This window comes from Micropterus salmoides, unplaced genomic scaffold (genome assembly GCF_014851395.1).
Source record: "Micropterus salmoides isolate LMB-PRFRI ecotype aquatic unplaced genomic scaffold, ASM1485139v1 Ms_hic_scaffold_6, whole genome shotgun sequence".
NCBI lineage: Eukaryota > Metazoa > Chordata > Actinopteri > Centrarchiformes > Centrarchidae > Micropterus > Micropterus salmoides.
The window spans coordinates 35,436,220-35,456,312 of record NW_024044348.1 but is presented as its reverse complement, the minus strand read 5'-3'; the positions used below and the strand labels follow the sequence as shown (position 1 = coordinate 35,456,312).

The 20,093-nt window shown below is 38.1% G+C and overlaps 1 protein-coding gene across 2 annotated transcripts; it reads left to right on the top strand.

Moving 5' to 3' along the window:
* The first annotated feature begins 4,648 nt into the window (after positions 1–4,648).
* Positions 4,649–17,191, top strand: LOC119889870 (adhesion G-protein coupled receptor G5-like). 2 transcript variants are annotated; one of them, XM_038700768.1, is made up of 16 exons: positions 4,649–5,161; positions 5,383–5,465; positions 5,587–5,656; positions 5,892–6,033; positions 6,736–6,855; positions 8,570–8,692; positions 8,826–8,871; positions 9,015–9,109; positions 9,938–10,053; positions 10,483–10,751; positions 10,870–10,966; positions 11,298–11,427; positions 12,347–12,503; positions 13,796–15,927; positions 16,076–16,344; positions 16,463–17,191. In XM_038700768.1, the coding sequence occupies exons 1-14, from the start codon at positions 5,154–5,156 to the stop codon at positions 13,885–13,887; spliced, it is 1,548 nt and encodes a 515-aa protein (XP_038556696.1). In that variant the 5' UTR covers positions 4,649–5,153; the 3' UTR covers positions 13,888–15,927; positions 16,076–16,344; positions 16,463–17,191. The 2 variants fall into 2 exon arrangements, with proteins under 2 accessions (XP_038556696.1, XP_038556695.1); XM_038700767.1 differs by having other exon boundaries at positions 13,796–16,344.
* Positions 17,192–20,093: the final 2,902 nt, after the last annotated feature.

Sequence of the window (20,093 nt, the reverse complement as noted above, 5' to 3'; positions counted from 1 at the left end):
TACGGCTGTGGAGATAATGAAAATAGCCTAGACGTAAAGAGACATATGTTAAACTACTACAGAAAAGGTTGTTTTCTCACACACAAGTTTGCTTTAATGGCTTTCTGCCACAGAAAGCTAGTTTTGGTGCCTAAACCTAACCAAGTAGAAAGCCTCAAGGGCAGACTTCTCCCATGAGAGATTTTCACCCATCAAAAGTCTGACTTATCTTCTTCGCAAATATTGTCCATGTTACAGCAAATATTAACAATTAAAAAGCTTAAAATGTTTATGGGTGCTCATGGAAAACATTATTGCTTATTTGATCAAACCATTTTACACATATAATGTACATTATCCCTTTGCTGTTAACTGCAAACGGCATGTCTTTGTTTTAAATCGACAGTTCAAAGTAATTTTTAAAAAAAGGTTTCCTCTCAGATGTGATTACTTTGTCTTTTATTTTGATGGCACCCCATATCCGGCAATGTCTTGGCTTTGTGTGGCTGACTTTAACTGACCACCACAATGCTCTTATCAACCGGACGGATGGAGGTGGAAGAGGGGAGGGTGCAGAGAACAGGCCCGAGGTAGAAGCCAGCAAGTATGACCCTCCCCCCCATGTGTTTATAGCTCCACCACACCGAGGTGATAGACCACATCACACACACACACACACACACACACGCGCGCGCGCGCGCTCACATAATCTGAATATAACAGGAAAGTACTGATAAGATATGAGATTGAAAACAACCATGTTTGATAAACTGATATAAACTCATAAATCATTAACCATATGGGAATGTTGTAATGTTGTAACTTCCCTTGGGGCACACAGACATTTGCACTAATATACAACACACAAGGAGGTTGCGTTTCATGTTTGCAATGGCATCTATTCTATGTCTGTTGTCATGTTTGTAAGCAATAATAAGCAACTGCGCCATTAACTGCATGTATATTTACATCACTTGGAAATCAGAAATAAGGTAGCCTGGTTTAGTTTAGAAAAATCTTAGTTTCTCAGGCAGTCCTTGTCATTTGCTTCGTCCGTGTGATGGAGTTTGTGGGGTGTCTATGTAACCAGTGGACTCGTAACAGCTATTAAATAATCAATATACATTTCTGTAATTCATGTTTGGGCATTTGTTATTCATTGAGGACTCACAAAAAAGGTTTAAAGAGGCATATGTTGGTATTGCATGTGTCATGCATTCAAACCCCCTCAGCATGGGGACCTCAGGGTCCATATGGTCTTAAGCCATCAGGCCCAGGACAGATTTTTTGACAGTTCACCATTGATGCACTTACTGTTGCTCAGTATTACAGAGCAGTATGCCCAAACCATTCACTGATCTTTGTGGCCTGAGGTCATTACAGGGAATGAGGTGCCATAGTCTGCTGAACACACACAATAGTCACTGGTAAAGCTCCCTAAAGTGCTCCTCCTCAATATTTTAATCTCAGTGCGTGTAGTAAATTCTAATGTTTCTCAGCTAGTGTTTCAGATGTAAGTGCAGTAGCATCACTTTGTGTTGGGTGGTGGGGACATTAGGGCTCAGATTAGGGGTGTGATGATACTTGGATCACGAGACGTGACGATGCACGAGAACAAGACGAGAAGATTTTTAACATTAATAGGAAGAAATAGGAAATTCTGAAATATATGAGTTGGAGGTCTGGGGTCCTATCCCAGAAAATTGGAGCATTAAACACTTAATTTCCTGCATTCTGGGGACAATCTCTGCTCCAATTTATAGTGGAAAAGGAAACAATACAAAAAAGTCAGCTGGCAGGTGACAATTCATAAATGTAAAATTATAACGGAATACAATGCAGTAATCAGCTGCTGGCTTTTTTTAGTTTAAGTTACTTTTCTCAAAGCATTTTCATTTGTCAGTTTACATGTTTTCAGTGCAAGGTATTTTCAGAACATTTTTAACAAATGCTTTCAGAAAGTAATGGGGACATGTCCCCAGCGTCCCCAGTGTAAATAACACCTATGTGTAAGTGTGTACAAATGAAAAAACAAGGCTTGAAATGCGAGGCGAAAAGCAGCACTAGATCAGCAAACATGTAGCTAAAAGTAAGAGTAAGAGACACCTTTGGAAATCCCCATCCCTTAGTATATAACATGAAATACAAATAGAGAGTGTGGTTTGATCACCCAGGGTTTAGTTAGTCACAATAAGGATCAACACCTGCTGTGTGTGAGTCATTCTGCTTCACTGGCCTCTTTTTATCCAGGTGAGGAGTCTGATGGTTTGTCACAGGTAGGATCAAACCCCAGAGGCTAACGTCAATCAACCCTGCCCCCACACCAGTGATCTCAGCTGTTTTGGCATTACCCTTCTATACACAGGGGAATCCCCCGCAAACAAACAACATCCTGATCAGAGTTTTAATACTGTACTCATTGTTTTCCTTAGTTAGTGAACACATTTGTCTTCCAATAAAAAAACGTAACACAATGACCTTAAACTTTTTTTATTATTTTTTTTAGTGTTGTCTGTGAAGTAACTTGGCATTTTTCTTGGCATGGCTTATGCTAATTAAAAGTAGATGTCACAGATATGAACCAGAAGTGTTGCAATATGGCTTTATTTTTCTAAACTAAACTATTACTAATTGACATTTTTTTTTCTGTTGCTATGGTACTATTGACAAAACTCTGTGGTAATATTTCACCACTCCCAGTACAAAAACATAGCAGATAATCAAAAAGGACCTTTTTTCATATAACATCTGACATTGACAGAGTACAACAAAAACATGTAGAAAGACATGTTGCGCATTGACATAGATTAAGTTCATACAAAGTACATGCATAACTTTGGATACAATTTTCTTCTCTATTGTTAAAATAACTTTTACTATCACTATGCTCATTGTTCCTAATTGATCATCACTGAAACATTTGCTTATTATACATGTATGTATTATTGTTTCTTGTGCCTGATTCAGATTCACCACGCTAAGGCAACCTTAGTGCAAGTAGCTTAGTACTGTAACAAACAGAGCCACAGAGGACCACTGCAATGATTACAGTTTGTTCAATAGAATGCTGTGAATACGCTACATGATTACCATCCATAATTATTGTTATAGTATTTGTTACATTTAGACAAACCTATATGTTGCAATACTGTAAAATACAGTACAGTACAGTAAACATTTATTTCTTGCATAAGTGATTGGAGATGTCTTCATTGATCACAACTTGATTACATATATGATACATATTATGGAAATGATAGATTCTGTAAAGGTTGGATAATGCAAGCGTATTGCCTTATGTGAAAACAGCGTAATCTGTTTTTTACAGTATACTGTAGCACGCTACTTTCAGCACTTCTAAGGTGATTTGAAACATGTATCATGCAGTGTTTGTTATTAGATTCACTGATAGTTAAAATGACTGAAAAGATATCATTATGGTGTGTGTGTGTGTGTGTGTGTGTGTGTGAATATATTGAATGAACCTTGAAAATATTGAATGAAAGTCTGAACATATGGAATGATATCTGACGTCTTTAAGGCGCTGGCGCCATCTTGTGTTTTTAATGTGATTAATCTTTGTTTTCTGCATTTGGCCAAAAGTACTCATCCATATCACACCTTATGTCTTCTTTCTTATGTACTCTCTTGCCCCCTTTCCTCCATTAGCACTGTGAGGAAAGTCTTAAATAGAGGTCACATGAAATTAGGCACTCGGTGTTGGTCCAATTTGATGTTTTTATTATATTTATTCCTGTTTTTTAGATGTAGAAGTAGCACAATGTAACAAATTGTCTAATTGTCATCACTTTTGTGTTATGTTTAAATTGGTGTAAACATGTGCATGAGTGAGAACTGCCTCTATGCGGTGCTGGCCACCTGGCAGGAAGGCCACCTGCATGCCCAGCCAGTAAACTTTCTGATGGATAAAACACAGGCACAGCCATGGAATGCATGCACAGCATCACAAGCTACAGCTGTGTCCATAAACACATATAGGTCTGTCATGGAATCAAACAGGTTGCTTGAATTCAGCTTCCTGTGACTATACTACCAACAAACACCATCACCATCACTTCTTCAGGTCAGTGGCTCTGACAGCTTTAGACCGCCAAAGTGTTCAATATAAAATAAATAAATAATTGTGAAATAAATACATAAATATAAACGAAAAATTACTAGAAGTAGGTAAAAAAAATACTAGAATCTAATCAACTGTTACTATTAAAACGGGAATAGTTGCTAGTAACTAATAAATACTAGTAGCTTTTAAACAGCGACTAGTAAGTTTTAAAGAACAAATGTTAAAATGGCTTGCCTTATTAGCTGTATCTTAAGAGAGGCATTGGCTGGAGCCAATCCCAGCTGGCATTGGGCGAAAGGCGGGGTACAACCTGGACAGGTCGCCAGTCCATCGCAGGGCTCATTTAATATTATGTTAAAACATTTTATGATTCCATAGACAACGGAAATAAATAGAAAAATAAATAAATAAATCTAAAGCACATGGTTGGGAGATCATTTTCTTTATTTGTTTCATTGAATGTCACAATAAAGTGTTATCATGGGAGTAAGTAGAGCATGATTCATCCAAATCCTGGTTTTCAATTTGTTGGTCTAGCTAGAAGGAGCGATGCAGTTCAATTCGCCTGTTAGAGACAAATTTTTTTGCTATTACTTATTCTTTCAGCCTTTGGTTTTAACTTGCATCCTTGTTATAACAGCATACAAACATAACATATGCAAATCCCTTTCACTTGTTTTTTTGATGCGCTACTCCCCTCTGTTGGTGGAGTAGTGACGTGCAGCCATGTACCCTGTGATGGTCAGTATATCGACCAATTAACTGCTATGAAATTCAGTTCAGTTAAAACTAGTTTCTAAATAAAACCATGATTTAGTGCTGAATGTGTATCTAGTAATTATGTGTAGTGTCCACTGAGTATAATATTTACAGTATAGATACAGTAGATACAGTTAGTGTTAGCTTTCTGGCCGGTGCTGCTTCCTCTTTTTATCTCACAGTGTCATTTACATGGGGGTTTTTTTGTGGGGTTTTTTCAACTTCCTATGAAGCTCCTTGTTTTCAGCAGCTTCCTCACTTGCTTTCAACCTGGTGTCACATCAGCTGTATTCTCTTCGGACAAATTTATCTCTACCGGGACTCAGGAAACATGATAAGGTTGGCTATGTTTTGATTATCTTTAGGGCAGAAACACCTAATTTTGTTATCTATAGTGATGCTGAGGCCTGAGGAATGTCTATTGATTATTTAACCTAAGTGTATATGTAAACATACTAGCTGTTGTAGTACCAGTTAAGATCAATAAATGTGGTTGGGCTATAGCGTTTGTCTGTATGTTTATGCATAGCATACTTTCTTTTTTAATCTTCACTTCACAGGATGAAATGGGGGCTCCTCTTTTGGCTGGTCCGGTATTTGGAGTCTCAGAACATCACCTGTAAAATAAACCAAACAAAGTCAAGTCAGTGTCAGAATCATGACATAAAGTGTAAAATATTTTTTCATGTATGTTTTTTTTGGAAATATTCTATTTCCTTATTTTGAATATTAATAAATAATTTGTTATTACACTACTGTTTCAGTTTCAGATGCCCTCCATTATATGGAGCAAGTAGACAAAATGTTGGTTGATCATGGAGGATACACTAAAGGGTAAACATTAATTCTATATCAAAAATATTGTTTTTTATGTTTCTGCGTGCTTGTTTATAAGTAATTCCAGATATGAAAGATGAGATTTTTACATTTGTACGTTTGTAGAGGGATGAGGCTGAAATCAGATTTATGGTTAAGGCATTCTGTGGTCCCCAATTAATGATACTGTAGGTTTTAAGGAAAACCATGTTAATCAGTATGACGTATGTTATAAATGTTCCTTTTCGATAAGAGCTGTGAAGTGCCTAGAACAAGTTCTAGAGGAAACAGAGGTGAATGAGACTACCTTCATTTCTGCCAGCCATTTGGTGGCCCTCCTGCACAAACCCCAAAGACCCTTCACAAGCCTCGTTATACACGCTAGTAAGAGTAAGGTATGGATATATTTAATCTTGATTAGAGCTTATAGTCAGAATTACAATGACATCTGTAACTTACTGGTATATTTTTAGCCTTACTAGCAACTTGGTGCTAGGGATGGCAATGTCTGCAATGCCCACCATTTGGTCCAGATAATTACTGCATGGGTTCCTGTGACATTTTGTACAGACATTCATGCTTCCCAGATAATTCTTTGCAACAAATTAATGCATTTAAATGTTTATCCATTCTGCATGCCTATGAGGAATTTGTAGTAAAATGCCGGCTGCCAGGGCAACACTACCTACAAGAACTCTTCACCAGTTAGTTTTTTATAGTGTTGAGTATGTTTACCCATCCAAAGGGATGGCATTACATTATGTGTGTTTTTTTAATGGTAATTACTAGATCCCTCAAAGGAAAAATGCTCTTCTCTGCTTTGACCCTCCACAGGAACGTCAGTGTCAGCTGCAGAACATTACTCCAGATTGGTAGCGACTGATCTCAAAGTTATTTTAGCAAGCAGAATGTTCCAGCTCAGGCCTTCTGAATAAACATTAACCTGTGTTCAGTCAGCCTTGTTTGCAAATGTAAATTATTTCACTGTTGTTGATGTTAGATAGAAATCTAGCTGAGAGGATTGCATTATTCTGTTGCAGGTATTATTTACATGTAACACTTCTCTTGCTGTATTTGGCTCTGTTCCTCTGATATAGGCAATGTTAGACAAGACTTTCACCAACAGCACAGTGAGCGTTCAACTGCCGGGAGAGTTGAATGTTGGATGGAACAACACGATTGTGTTCTGCATGATTACTTCACCTGAAACCAATTGGGTCAGAGACTATACTTTTTTATGTAAAATTTATGTAATAATAATAATAATAATGATTTTTGCTTCACATGCTTAACATCCTGAGAGACCTACTGTAGCCCCTACTCTGCTGCTTCAGCACTCCACACCGACTAGCTACAGCAACCCAAAGGGTCAAAACTCAAAACTCAAAAAACAAATTAAGTAAAGTCAGCCATTTCAGTCAATTAGCATTTTTATGTGCCTTTTATAAAGACATTTTTATTATATATATATATATTTTTTTTTTCTGTCATTTTAATTTACAAACTGAAAAATGTGTCCTGCAGAATTGTACTATTTTCTAACAGTTTGGATTTGCAGCAAATAAATACAGAAAACTTTTTCACGGGCATTTTGTATACATAATTAGACATTTTAGCATTGTCTAGCGATATATCAATTATCGCAGAATTTCTGTAACGTGATATTATCTTTATAATGAGCCGTGTATTGTATCGTATCGTATGATATTGTGAGGTACCCTGTGATTTCAAACCCTAATATATATATATATTACACAACTAAATGACCATTCTTGATTTTGCATTTTTACACCATTTATTTTAGCAGGCCCAGCCTTGGTCTTATTTTTTTGTTAGTTTTATTTAGTTTAGTTTTTATTAGTTATGAAACAACATTATTCACTAGCTTGATTAAAGAGACTCTGTTCTGAGCCTTTATTGCCATCTGACCTCCTATTCAAAATGTTCTAGATATGCGCCTGACCACTAGAATATAACTTTTATATACTGTACAATTCAAGTAATCAGATTTTGTGTTATCACAAAACACAACAAATTATTTATTATTATTTTAATATAAAAAAAATATTTATACAATTATTTCCTGCATTCTGGGCAGCCATTGGTTTCTCTTAATTTCAGCGTTACTGTTAATATCAACAGAGACAGCGGGTATTTCACAGTGAACATGTCCTTGTGTTTTGTCAGTAACATTTGAATGGTGTCATGTTATTTCAGTTTTGAGCAGGAACAGGTTTATTTGCATTTTAGCAGTTTTGCCATTACATTTTAACTTTAAATTCCCATCCTTTGTTTTTTGTGGTTAAAGGAGAAATCCACCCTATTGCACTTTTATGAATCATTTTGTTATCAGAATAAAGCTTCTCTCTAATGGCTGCATTATTTAGTAAATGGAGTAGGTGTGCCTAGTGTGTGCTTAGTAAAAAGAGGAACACTTTGAAATACCTCAAATCAGGCTTCATACCTGGCACGTGATTGTTGGTACTTAATATGTTGAAGATCGTTGATCTTCGAATGACCACATGGTTCCTCCTCCAAATGACCTGCAGTTACTCGTGTTAACCACTGGAGGACAGTGTCAAGCTAAGTTTTTAGTGCCTCACTGTCAAAAAGTGAAGTTTGTTCAAATGTTCAGCAGTCACACATGCAGAACTCTTTCACAAAAGAGGAAGAGATTTCCATTTCTGACTAAATACAATATCCTCAAATGTAGTTGGTGCAGCAAGACAGGTTTTTAGGAACAACAGCTCTTCTCAATTAGAAGAGCTCTTCCCCATTGCTTTCTGGGGTAACATACAAAGTTTATAACAGTTCTCAAGAAGGACAGAAATGTAAATAACTGATAACATTAAACAGTGTAACAGGATCTCTGGGTGGCTTTCTTCTTTAAACAATGTAAAGTTACTTGATTGACTGTATGTTGTACTGTAGACCACATGGGGAGCCTCAGATCTGTATGAGGGCAGACTGGTTGGACTGAGTGTGCGCGGCAAGAACATTACAGGACTACAGGAGCGCGTCAACATCACCATGACTCTTACTATGGGCATAAATGTAACTACATCTTTATTCCACAAATCATTTACCACTACTTTAAACTTGTATTATTTACCCGACAAAACTCAGGTAAAATCATAATACATATCATATAAACCTAATTTAATCCTGCTACATTGTTGTGTGGCAGGAGACCCAAAAACCCACTTGTGAGTTCTTCAATTTTACAACAAGTGGTGAGTAACTAGTCATCACATCTGTCACTATGTCTTTAAGATGATTAGTTGGGTTCAACAGTGAGTTGATGTAATTAAAAATCGACACAATAATTAGTGTAATGGATCTGTCTGTCTGTACGTCTGTTTGTTTGACTTACCAGACTTCAGCAGGAATGGCTGTCTTACCCTTTGGGAACGTGATGAAAGTCAAATCACCTGCTCCTGTGACCACCTCACATACTTTGGTGTGCTCCTGGTAAATGTATATTGAATTATAGAGAGACAATAACAACAAGAAAGTGATAAGTTTATTGAAAATGAATATTCAGTAGAAGAGCATTTGAAAAAATATAAATAAAAAATATAAAAAAAATTGAATAGCATACGTTTATCATAAAATACAGTACAAATATTTTACAATTCACAGTAGACTTTTGTTAAAGTCAAAGTGTGGAAAAGCACAACATTTAAAGCTTACTTTAATGATGGCTTCAGGTGTCCCAGTGAGCCATGACAGTGTAATAGTGAACCAGCATCCACCATACCTGGACCCTGAAACTGAAGCATAATGGAATTCAGACATTTGTTTTGTTGTTTTGTTTTTTACACCTGTGCTTTTTGTGCTGTGACAAAACGTCTTCTGTTAAAAATTTTAATTTAAATAAACAGCAAACTACTAGTCTGAGTAGATTTATTAATCTTACACTCACAAAGTAGTAATGTAAATATACAAATACAATTACATAAATATCATATATACTTATATAATAGTCATTATGCACAAGGGTGCACAAGGGTGTATGATCATTTGTATTTGATTATTATAATTGATGCATTCACATACTGGTTAATTAACAAAAGATTATCAGCACTGAAGTTGTGAAGAGTGGAGCTAAATTTAAACTACATTATATGAATATGGTAAGTTTAATTAACTATGCACCCTAATTGTTCATACGTGTATATTTTGTAAATCCTAATCTGCTTCACCAGTAATTATACAGTATCTAGTGTAGCAAATAAATATAATGAGGTAAAACCACAGCATTTCCTGTAAAATGTAATCTTTGTACCTTCTCCACAGGTAGATGCTATCCTCCCTCCTACTGACCTGAAGATTCTGACACTCATCACTCAGATTGGCTGTAGTCTTTCTCTTTTTGCCCTGGTCATCACTGTTCTGCTCTTCATCACGAACAGGTCATTTATTCGTCCCTGGTGGACTGGTGGTAATGGCTCTCTTCTCATCTTCTCATGTCCGGCATCCCTGCTTACATTCAATCTCTCCTCTTCCCTCACGTATTTTCAACATCCCTTGGTCCTTGCTCCCATCACTTCTTCAGCAACTCAGCTCTCCACTTCCTCCCTTTTTTAACTTTTTCTTGCCATGCTTCATGTCTTTGTGGGTTTGTTGCCTGTTTTGTTTTATTCTCATCTCTTTATAATGTAATGTGCTCTCCCTTCTTTATTAACATATTTGCTTTCTCCTTTGTACAGTATATTTCTCTCATTCATCTTTCCCTTCTTCCTTCCCTTTACATGTCCTAATTTCATTGCCACCATGACATAACCAAGAAATCTGCACATAATTTAACATTCACCACAGATCAGTTCTCCTCTGTCTGACAGAAAGATCAGAGCAGATGTCTCTATGAGGGTCCACATCAACCTCACCATTGCCCTGATTCTCCTCAACCTGCACTTCCTCCCAAGTCAGTCGGTGGCAGCACAGTCCTCCTCTGGGCTTTGCGTTTACATGGCCCTTGCTCTTCACTATTCCCTGCTGGCCACTTTCAGCTGGATGGCCCTGGAAGGGTTCCACATCTACCTTCTCCTTGTCAGAGTCTTCAACATCTATGTCAGGAGATACTTGCTCAAACTCAGCTTGGTGGGATGGGGTGAGTAGAGTCGCCATGGCCATGGAACTACAAGTTGCTAGCATCAGTCATCAAACTTTGGAGTAATTGAACCCTTTAAGTTAAAGGTTCAGATATTTGATAAATCCTTGTGTTCCAGGTATCCCTGCAGTCATCGTGTCCCTGGTGGTGATCATAGACAGAGGCACATATGGACGTGTCTTTCTGGACTTGTCTAACTCCAACAGCAATGCAATGTAAGGATGAAGCAGGAACACATCTGCAGTTTCTATGTATTTGAAAGTTTTTGGAACTGGTACACAAACCCCACTCACAGACAGTTATCATAAATTATAAGAAGGAATAGCTGGGATGTTCAAATATAGTCTATTTCATGGGCAGAAAACCCCACATCACCAAGCATCTGATTGGCTTAAGTTCATACACTGAATATCTACTAAGTCTCGCAATACTTAAAGTATAAAGCTGAATCTTTAGTCAACTGAATTTCCATTTTGATAACAGAATTCATATTTGATGTAGCAGTGTATGAGATTAAATCTTTATCTATACCCACTGTCTTTATAGATGCTATATTGGCAATAACATGGTGAAGATGGTGACTACAGTGGGAGTATTCTGCTTGGTGTTCGCCTTTAACGTCATCATGTTAGGGGTGACGGTCCGACGCGTGGTGAGCCTTGGCCAGCGCAAACAGGTTCGGATCAATCTGCACTCTTTGCATTCTACTCTTTTTTGTCTTTAAAATGGATCTTTATATCTGGTTGTATTCTGTGTGTGTGTGTGTGTGTGTGTGTGTGTATGTAGTATATATATACATTCTTCTTGATGTTGCAGTCACTTGGGATTGCCACATCTATCACTGCAGCCTTCTTCTGCTGCTGTTTGTTGATCAACAAGATATCTAGTTGGTTAGCTATCACTAGTTTGTCAGTCTGGATCTTGAACACCCACAGGATGTTAGCTCGGTCATTCTCTACTATTTTAGTAGGTGTCTTCCCTTTTGACCTTGGGACTTCCAGCCCATACTCATGGCAAATGTGCCTGTACACTATGTCAGGTACCTGGTTATGGATGCTGTTTCAGCCTGCAGGGGCATCCTTGCACAGTCTTCACCTAGGGTCCTGCGTAGTGTGGTAGACTCCAGCCTCTATTAATCTTGTACTGAGTGCTTGTTGTTGTGCCACCAGGATTTGTGCTTCTGTGCTGTCCTCTCCAGCCTTTTCTAGCCGCTGGAAGGATTTCTTGATATCTGTTCATGGTACATGCCATGCAGCGGCTTGTCTCTCCATGAAGGTTCTTCCTCCTCCTTGTTAATATCCTCAGGTTTCTTCTGCCTGAGGTATTCACTTAGCCCTTCATCTTTGGAGGCCATCTTCCTGATGTACTCCTGGATCTTTCATCCTGTGCCTCCCTCGCTCCTCTTGGTGTACAGTGGTGCTGGATTTGGTGTGAAACCCTCCTTGCATTTTTAGGAGCTTTCTTGTCTTGATAGGAGCTGTTTTCAAGATTACAGTGTTTTGGTCTTTGGTGCTGACTACTCCATTTCATTGTTTCTAACTGTTGTGCTTGTCTATGACCTGCTACTGTGTCGTTTTACATCTTTTGCAAGTCAGTTTGGGCAGAGTGACAGTGACAGAGCCAAGCGGGACATCTGTACCCTGCTGCGAGTCACCATTCTGCTTGGCATTACCTGGGGCCTGGTCTTCTTCTCATTTGGCTACCTGACCATTCCAGGCCTCTACGTCTTCTGCATCCTGAACTCACTGCAAGGTCTGCACAACCTCCACATTTTCAGCTCTATCCTGCAGTGATGTTACTGTAAATATGACGGGAAGGGTTGTATAAGGCATATATATAAATTAGGGCTGCAGTTAACGTATTTTTATCACATTAACGTATTAATTAATTAACGCCGACAAATATTTTATCTCACATTAATGCCGTTTTTATTTTTATTATTTTGAAAGTCCGTTGCTCACTGGCTCTGAATACACATACAGTCAAACCATGGGTCATAGGAAGGGTATAAAATATATAATAATAATATATAATAATAAATAATAATAATAATAATAATAATAAAATAAAAATAAAAATAAAAAAAAAATAAAAATAAAATAAATATTTTGGTGAGGTCGTTGCAAAGTTGATTGTCTCAGTTTGACATGGATGAGGAGAAATGTATTAGGGGATGTTCAGGATGGGTAAATGGGTGTGGAATAGTGCACTGAAAGCTGAACATATCAAATCTTTACATTGCTCCATATGTTTATACCTTCTCTAACTTGGGTAAGAACAGGAAGTGTAATGATTTGTCCATGCCAGACCATACAAGCCACCTTGGGAATCTCCCACTGTGAATGTGTAAAGAAACACAAATTTTTACAGCCACATGGATAGCTTCATGTATCACAATAAATGGCCAAAGTATCTGGATTTTCAACCATGACACATGTTGAGGATTTGTATTCCTGTTGCAAACTAACGTGATTACTTAAATGTCAGGGTGAAAAATTGAAATCCACTGTCCACCATAAAGCCCTGAATATATTTGCTTTTTAACAATGCGTAGGCGTAGACAGGCGTCGGCGACGCAAATGGCATTGGTCACATTCTTGCCTGCGTACTTTGCGTGCACCTGGAGGATTAAATGAATCCACTAGGGGGCAGACCAGGACCGGATCATCCCTCCCACATTTCCGAGGATGTGCACGTCAGGCGACGGCGTAGCCTCTGCGTAGCCACGTAGCTTACGCCGTCACCTACGCCGTCAATTGAACGCAGAAGTATAAATTACACTTACATAAATTACACATAACGTAGGATAAGAATGTCATCTTGCGTACGCGAACGCTTAGTTTAATGCATGTATATCCTTTAATGGTGCATGAGATACATACTTTTATGTTTAGTGTATATTGGCCGTACTATTTGTATATTGATAAACAGTGTCCTGCCACAGTTAGATTATTTATCAGTGACATTTGGATGATTAGCATGATCCCCATACTTCCTGTACTGTCTCTAACACACTTCTTATCTCTTTCTCTCATTTAACTTAGGTTTCTTCATCTTCCTGTGGTTTGTGATGTCTTTGAGAAAGATTGGAAATTCTGCTAAGACGAGTAGAGAAACACAGAGCACCAACAACTAAATCTAAACCGACACACCAAGACATATTTCTTGCGTCTATGTGCATCTGTGTGTGGTGGGAAGATTTATTATTTCATTATCTTTATTATTATGTTTTCATTTACCATTATTATTGCTGATTTAGATTATGATGTTTTCATGTACAGCAATGTAGCAGAAAAGCAAATTTGCCAGTTAGTTACAAATATTTAAAAAACCTCACAGTTTTAGTTCTATTGTTAATCTCATGCCACAATGTGCCTATAAAAACTTGAGGGGTTTATCCATCCTCTATACTTAGCAATTCTTATACCTCACTCATCATGTGCACATCTGTGCATACATGATAAGAGCATACAAACTCCTTACAGAAAAGTATGAATTTGGAGACAGCATGACACATGTTTTCTCATTGATTTTAGTGAAAGTTTTAAGATTGAATGATGCAGTGAGGAGATTCTAGAATGACTGTTTAGGAAGACAGATAATGCATCAAGTCTGTATTGTGGCAATGACACATGTGCAAATGCATCCACTCACACTGGAGTTGTCTAGGGGTGGTAGAGAAAAATATGGTAAAAACTGTAAAAACTGCATTCATTGTTTTAATTTTAGTGCAGTTTTTTAAACCTTACTCATTCAAATTTTTATTAATTAATTTTATTATTATTTAAAGGCTGACATAACTGTAATAGTCACCTATTCTGCCTTCATGTACAGCTTGGTGATGGCGAACATGCTTTGTGTGTGTTGTTTTTTCTTTCACATGTAAAAAAGAAACTCTCATATCAGAGGCTTTAAAAGGTTTAAAATAATTCAATGTTTTTTAATTAAAATATATGTGGTAATTTACCACCTAGATTAGGCTATGTGGAGACTAACATTAACGTTACCATGAATCAGCATTTATTGTGATGGCTGCTGGACATTTGACAGCTGATATTACATTGTCTGTCTTCAAAGGACAACACAAAAACTATTGTTATTGTCATCTGTATATCAAGGTGTTCCTCCCTTGATCAATTTTCTCTCAAATATATGACATCACAGTAGTGTCAACCAAGCTGACACATATTTTATAGTTAACTTTATATTTTACATTAACTACCTGCAACCATTATTACTCATTAATTTTTCTTCCATAGTCACATTGTGTACAGATGTCCCACCTGGTGCCAATTATGTCTTTACTACTGACTGAAAATGTTAGATTTCAGTTTCAGTTTCAGTTCCTGCACAGAGTAACAATGAATCCAACTAGATGGTATCATTAATTGTGATGATGCAAACTCTGAGGTGTCAGGGTCGAATGCACCTGTGGTAAATAGGTACATCTCTACAAATGTTAGATTATACTATAGTCAATTAAGATAAGAAACTGATGAATGAAGAACATTGTTTTATTTTAAGTAAATTTTGTAATTTTATATAACAAAAAATATTTATAATACTAAAGCAAAAGTTTAACACATTAAAACCTTACACTCAAGAAGCAAAACATCAGCCCATATTTGCACAACTATAAGCACATTGTCAACCTCACACTTGTTGCAAAACTCTACACACAGTGATTTGCAAAACACTAAACACACTTAACATACATTACACACAAAAATCTATCATGAAGTCACTTCCTTGCAATACCAAAGCACTGACTGTCAAATTACCGCACCGTCCAACAAATTGGTTCAACACAGTCATCAGGTGTGGAAACACTTGTTTGCTTTTGTAGACACATTGTAGACACACCAATCAGGGGTATAAGCACTATAAAAAGCAGCAGGTGAGTTCATCGGTCTTCAAGCACAATGGAAAGAATCAGAGAAAGAGTAAGACAAGGAGGAGAACGAGGAGGAGGACAAGGAGGAGGAGGAAGGGGAGGAAGAGGAAGACAAGAAGGTGCTCAAAGAGGACCGAATCTGACAAATGAGATCCGCGCAACACTGGTTGACCACGTTGTCAACCACGGCCTGACGCTGAGGGAGGCTGGACTGCGAGTACAGCCAAATCTAAGCCGATACACAGTGGCAAGTGTGATAAGAACATTTCAACTGGAAAATAGGTATTGTAAAAATATCATCATATCAAAAACATCTGCACGGTTTCAGTAACTGCTTACAGTACTGTATTCTATGCACTATCAGCACTTCTGTTACCTTTGACGGTGAAATTACTCTACTATTGTATACCGTTTTTATTTTTCTACATAGGATTTAGGGTCAGGAACGACAAGGGGGAAGCCCTCCTATGTTCACAGAACAGCAAGAGAGGGAGATAGTAAACATGGTTTTGGCCAACAATGCTATAACACTCAATCAGCTCCAAGCTAACATTGTCAATAACCACGCCAGTTTCAACGATATCCATCAGGTCTCAACATCAACACTGGCACGCATCCTAAAAAAAAAAGCAAATTTATGGAGTGCCTTTCGAGCGCAATTCCGAAAGGGTGAAACGACTGCGGCATGATTATGCAGAGGTATGTATTCACTTTAGCAGTGTGATCTTGCATACTGTCTCATAATCTTTTACTGTACTGTAATATGTATACTAGATCTACACTGAACTACACAATTTTGCCTGACACTGTTCTTCAGAGAGTTTTACGAATGGATGGAGAGGAGATCCAGCATGAGTTCATTTACGTAGATGAGGCTATGTTCAACCTGACGAGAACACGAAGGAGGGGAAGAAACATCATTGGCCACAGGGCTATAGTCAATGTCCAGGGTAACGTACACAGAATGGGGTCCTCCACCGCCATGCCCATATGGGCCCTTACAACACAGCACTCATACTTACATTCTTGGACCAATTGCACAACATAACAGCAGCATGTCAAATCGATCATATGCAATACCAATACATTGTTGTCTGGGACAATGTGTCTTTCCACCGCTCTGCTCTGGTTCAGAACTGGTTTCAGCAACATCCACATTTCACTGTCCTATATCTTCCACCATGCTCTCCATTCCTCAACCCTATAGAAGAGTTTTTCTCGGCATGGCGGTGGAAGGTATATGATCTCAGTCTCCAGGCTGAGGTACCTCTCATCCAAGCCATGGAGGAGGCCTGTGACCAGATGGAGGTAGCAGCAATGCAAGGATGGATTCGTCATTCAAGACGTTTCTTTCCAAGGTGTCTTGCTAATGACAACATTGCCTGCGATGTTGATGAAATTCTCTGGCCAGATCCAGCAATTTTTTATTTATTTTTTTACAGTAAACTTAGAGTACAATCCGTAAAGTGACATTTTGTTACAGTATTATGAATCTCCATGTCAACATTTTGGGCGTGTTGAGAAATAAATGAGTTTCTTCAGTCTGCAACACTGGTCTTGTGTAGTGTTTGGTGAATTTACATTATATTTGTACTTTGTTGATGGTAGCCTACTCTAATCATAGGGAAGTTGAAGTGCTAAAACTGTTTTAGGTTTATCACAGCGTGTTCGAGTGCAACTCGTGCAAACAGAGTATAGTAATGTGAAACGTGTGTGTTTCATATGGTAGCAAAGTGTGGTTTTTAAACAGAAGTGTATAGTTTTTACAGGAGTGTTTAATTATCCAAAGGATCTGTAGTGTTTTGCTATTTGGGTGTGTGGTTGTGCTAATTGTGTGTAGTGTTTTGAAAACACGGGCCCTGTTTTGAAAATCGTGCTTAAGCAATCCAAAAAACTGTATTGTAACAGTAAATATAATGACAGGACCTATGTATAGGAACCCAGTGTCGTAATTTGAAATCAGTAGAGTCCAGGTGTTAAAGTAAAACAAAAACAAGGCTGAACAAAGCAGTAAGCTGCAGGATCTGGCAGGGCCACATTGGAAGCTGGGACTTCTGTAGAGCTGGACTCTGGTGCTTTTCATTTGGAATTATGTTGCCAACAGCTCCTCTGGCTCCTATAAACACAACAATGGTAAAAAGTTAGTGACAGCCTCTTCCCAACTGCCATAAACCTACTGAACTCTGAGATCGCCTCAGCGTGGTAACATCTCTGGCATGTAACAGTAATTGTGGCAATGTGCAATACACAGTTTACTGATATGTGCAATATTAATCTTGCTGCTGGACACCACTTTATCAGTCAGTCAGCTCTTATTGTATATTCATTATTTTGGTCTTATGTTAAATTACTGCTGAACTGGTACTATTTGACATATGTTTACAGAGACTTGTAATGCACCTTTGGGTTGTTACAAAAGTAATCTGCTACGCAATAACAAAAAAGGGCTTGAATCTGGAATGTAAGCAGGGCCTCACAGGTTATATTACATGCAGCTGGAGAGCCTAGACAAAGTCAGAAGTGGCTGTCATTCAGTTAATTTCTCTACATAACTAATATTACTTTGTCATGTCTTTACTGACACGACAACCGCAACCACCGCCGCAAACCCTTCAATGCTCAGCCCCGTCCCTTAGTCCAGGTGGAGCCACTTATTCTGGTGACATAAGAGACTCTGTTAAAGTAACTTTAATATTACTTATCCAAATCTGAAAATGCTGGTTTGGCAAGTTTACCGTAAACATTGCATAATGTCAGCTAACTGAGGAGGTGGGCCATTAATGTTACTTTACTACTAAAAGCAGATGCCTTCATCAACGCTCTTCGTTCATTCATCGCTAGGGATGGGAATTGAGAACCGGTTCCAAAAATCCATAAGGTTCGAGCTTGTCAATACTGCTATCGAGGCTTGCGGGTCCTATGATGAAACGTATATGTCTTGAGCGTCAATTCAGTTTTATTTTGCAACGCAATGGATAAGAAAATCATGAGGCTGCAGTCTCTGCCTGCTCTCTGTCTGCTCCTACATACACACACACACAGACACACACACATGCACACACAGTGGCAGCAGAGCGAGAGGCTGTGCCGTCGCGGTGGAACACAATGAGGGTTAAGTTAGATCCAAACTACTGTAATGATAGTTGATGACAGCGACGCTCGTTACTGTAAGTATGTGCAATAAAACCTTTGCAAGTAAAAAGACAATACTTTATCAATACAGCTGTCTGTAAGTTAACGGTAAACATGTAGAAATGGTTAATTTAATCATCTCTGTCCTCAGTATGTCATCCTGTACGTTTTATACAAGCACAGCTAACGCTAGCTTGGCATTAGCCAAATGTTAAAAACAAGCTAAATAGAAAGCTGTCTGTCTGGAGCACAGACTGGTCTGTAGTCTGTAGTAAAAACTCAGCTGCTGGCTGAGACAAACCAGCCTCTCCTCCTTCTACCTGGTAAGGTTACCTGCAGGAAGCGAGAGAGGAGGAGGGACTGATACAGACTGATGTTGTTCTTTCTAAATGTCACTCACAACTTGTGATGTCAGATAAAGTTATTGAGTTACTTTGCTGTTGTAAACATTAATGTTGCTGCTCTAGAAACAACATTTGGCTGTATTTGAAATATTAAATTAAAAACAACCAGACAGTTAATATTAAGTACACTACACGCCTATAAAATTCCGTGTAGCAAAAAAAAAAAAAAATAATAATAATAATAATATATTAAAGGGGGAAACGAGTGAATGTGTGAATGCATGGAAAGAGCATTCCATTAGGAGTGATCTTCCATATAAAAGCAGTGGGGTTGTAAACAGTAAGACTGACGTGGATGCAAAGGCAAGAATTCTCCACTCGTGAGAGTTTAAGTGAGAATTACCACGACAGAAGGTTCATTACTGTCCCACTGATTGAAAAACCAACGGTAGAACACCCTAGGTGTTAAAACGTTGGACCAATATTGAAAAATGGGGAAAGGGGCCAGTAAGACCATAAGCAAAGACAACTTAGCATGTAAAGACTGGAAATATGTTGAAAAACTGGATCCTAAATGCACAAAACACCTCGAGAAATAGATAACTGACTACGGGTTTGAATTGCAGGATGCGATAGTAAAAAATACACAAAAAAACCCCAAAGAAAATGAAAAAAGTAGGCTGGGAGGATGTTGAGTTGTGGAAAAGAGGGACATTTTGCACAAATTTGTCCAGAGAAAAAGGATACCTCCGCATGACTAGAATCAAAAAATAAATTAAACACGAACCCTGAGCCTGCCGAACCTTCTGAAACAAATGATAAAGAAGCCATGATAAACTACCAAGATCTTTTAGCAATGGACAGTGTAAAACCCGAAGTGACATTGTCAGTAAATGGAAAGCTTATGACTTTCCTGTGCGATTCTGGAGCATGCAGAACTACCTGCAAATAACCAATACCAAATTCTAGGCC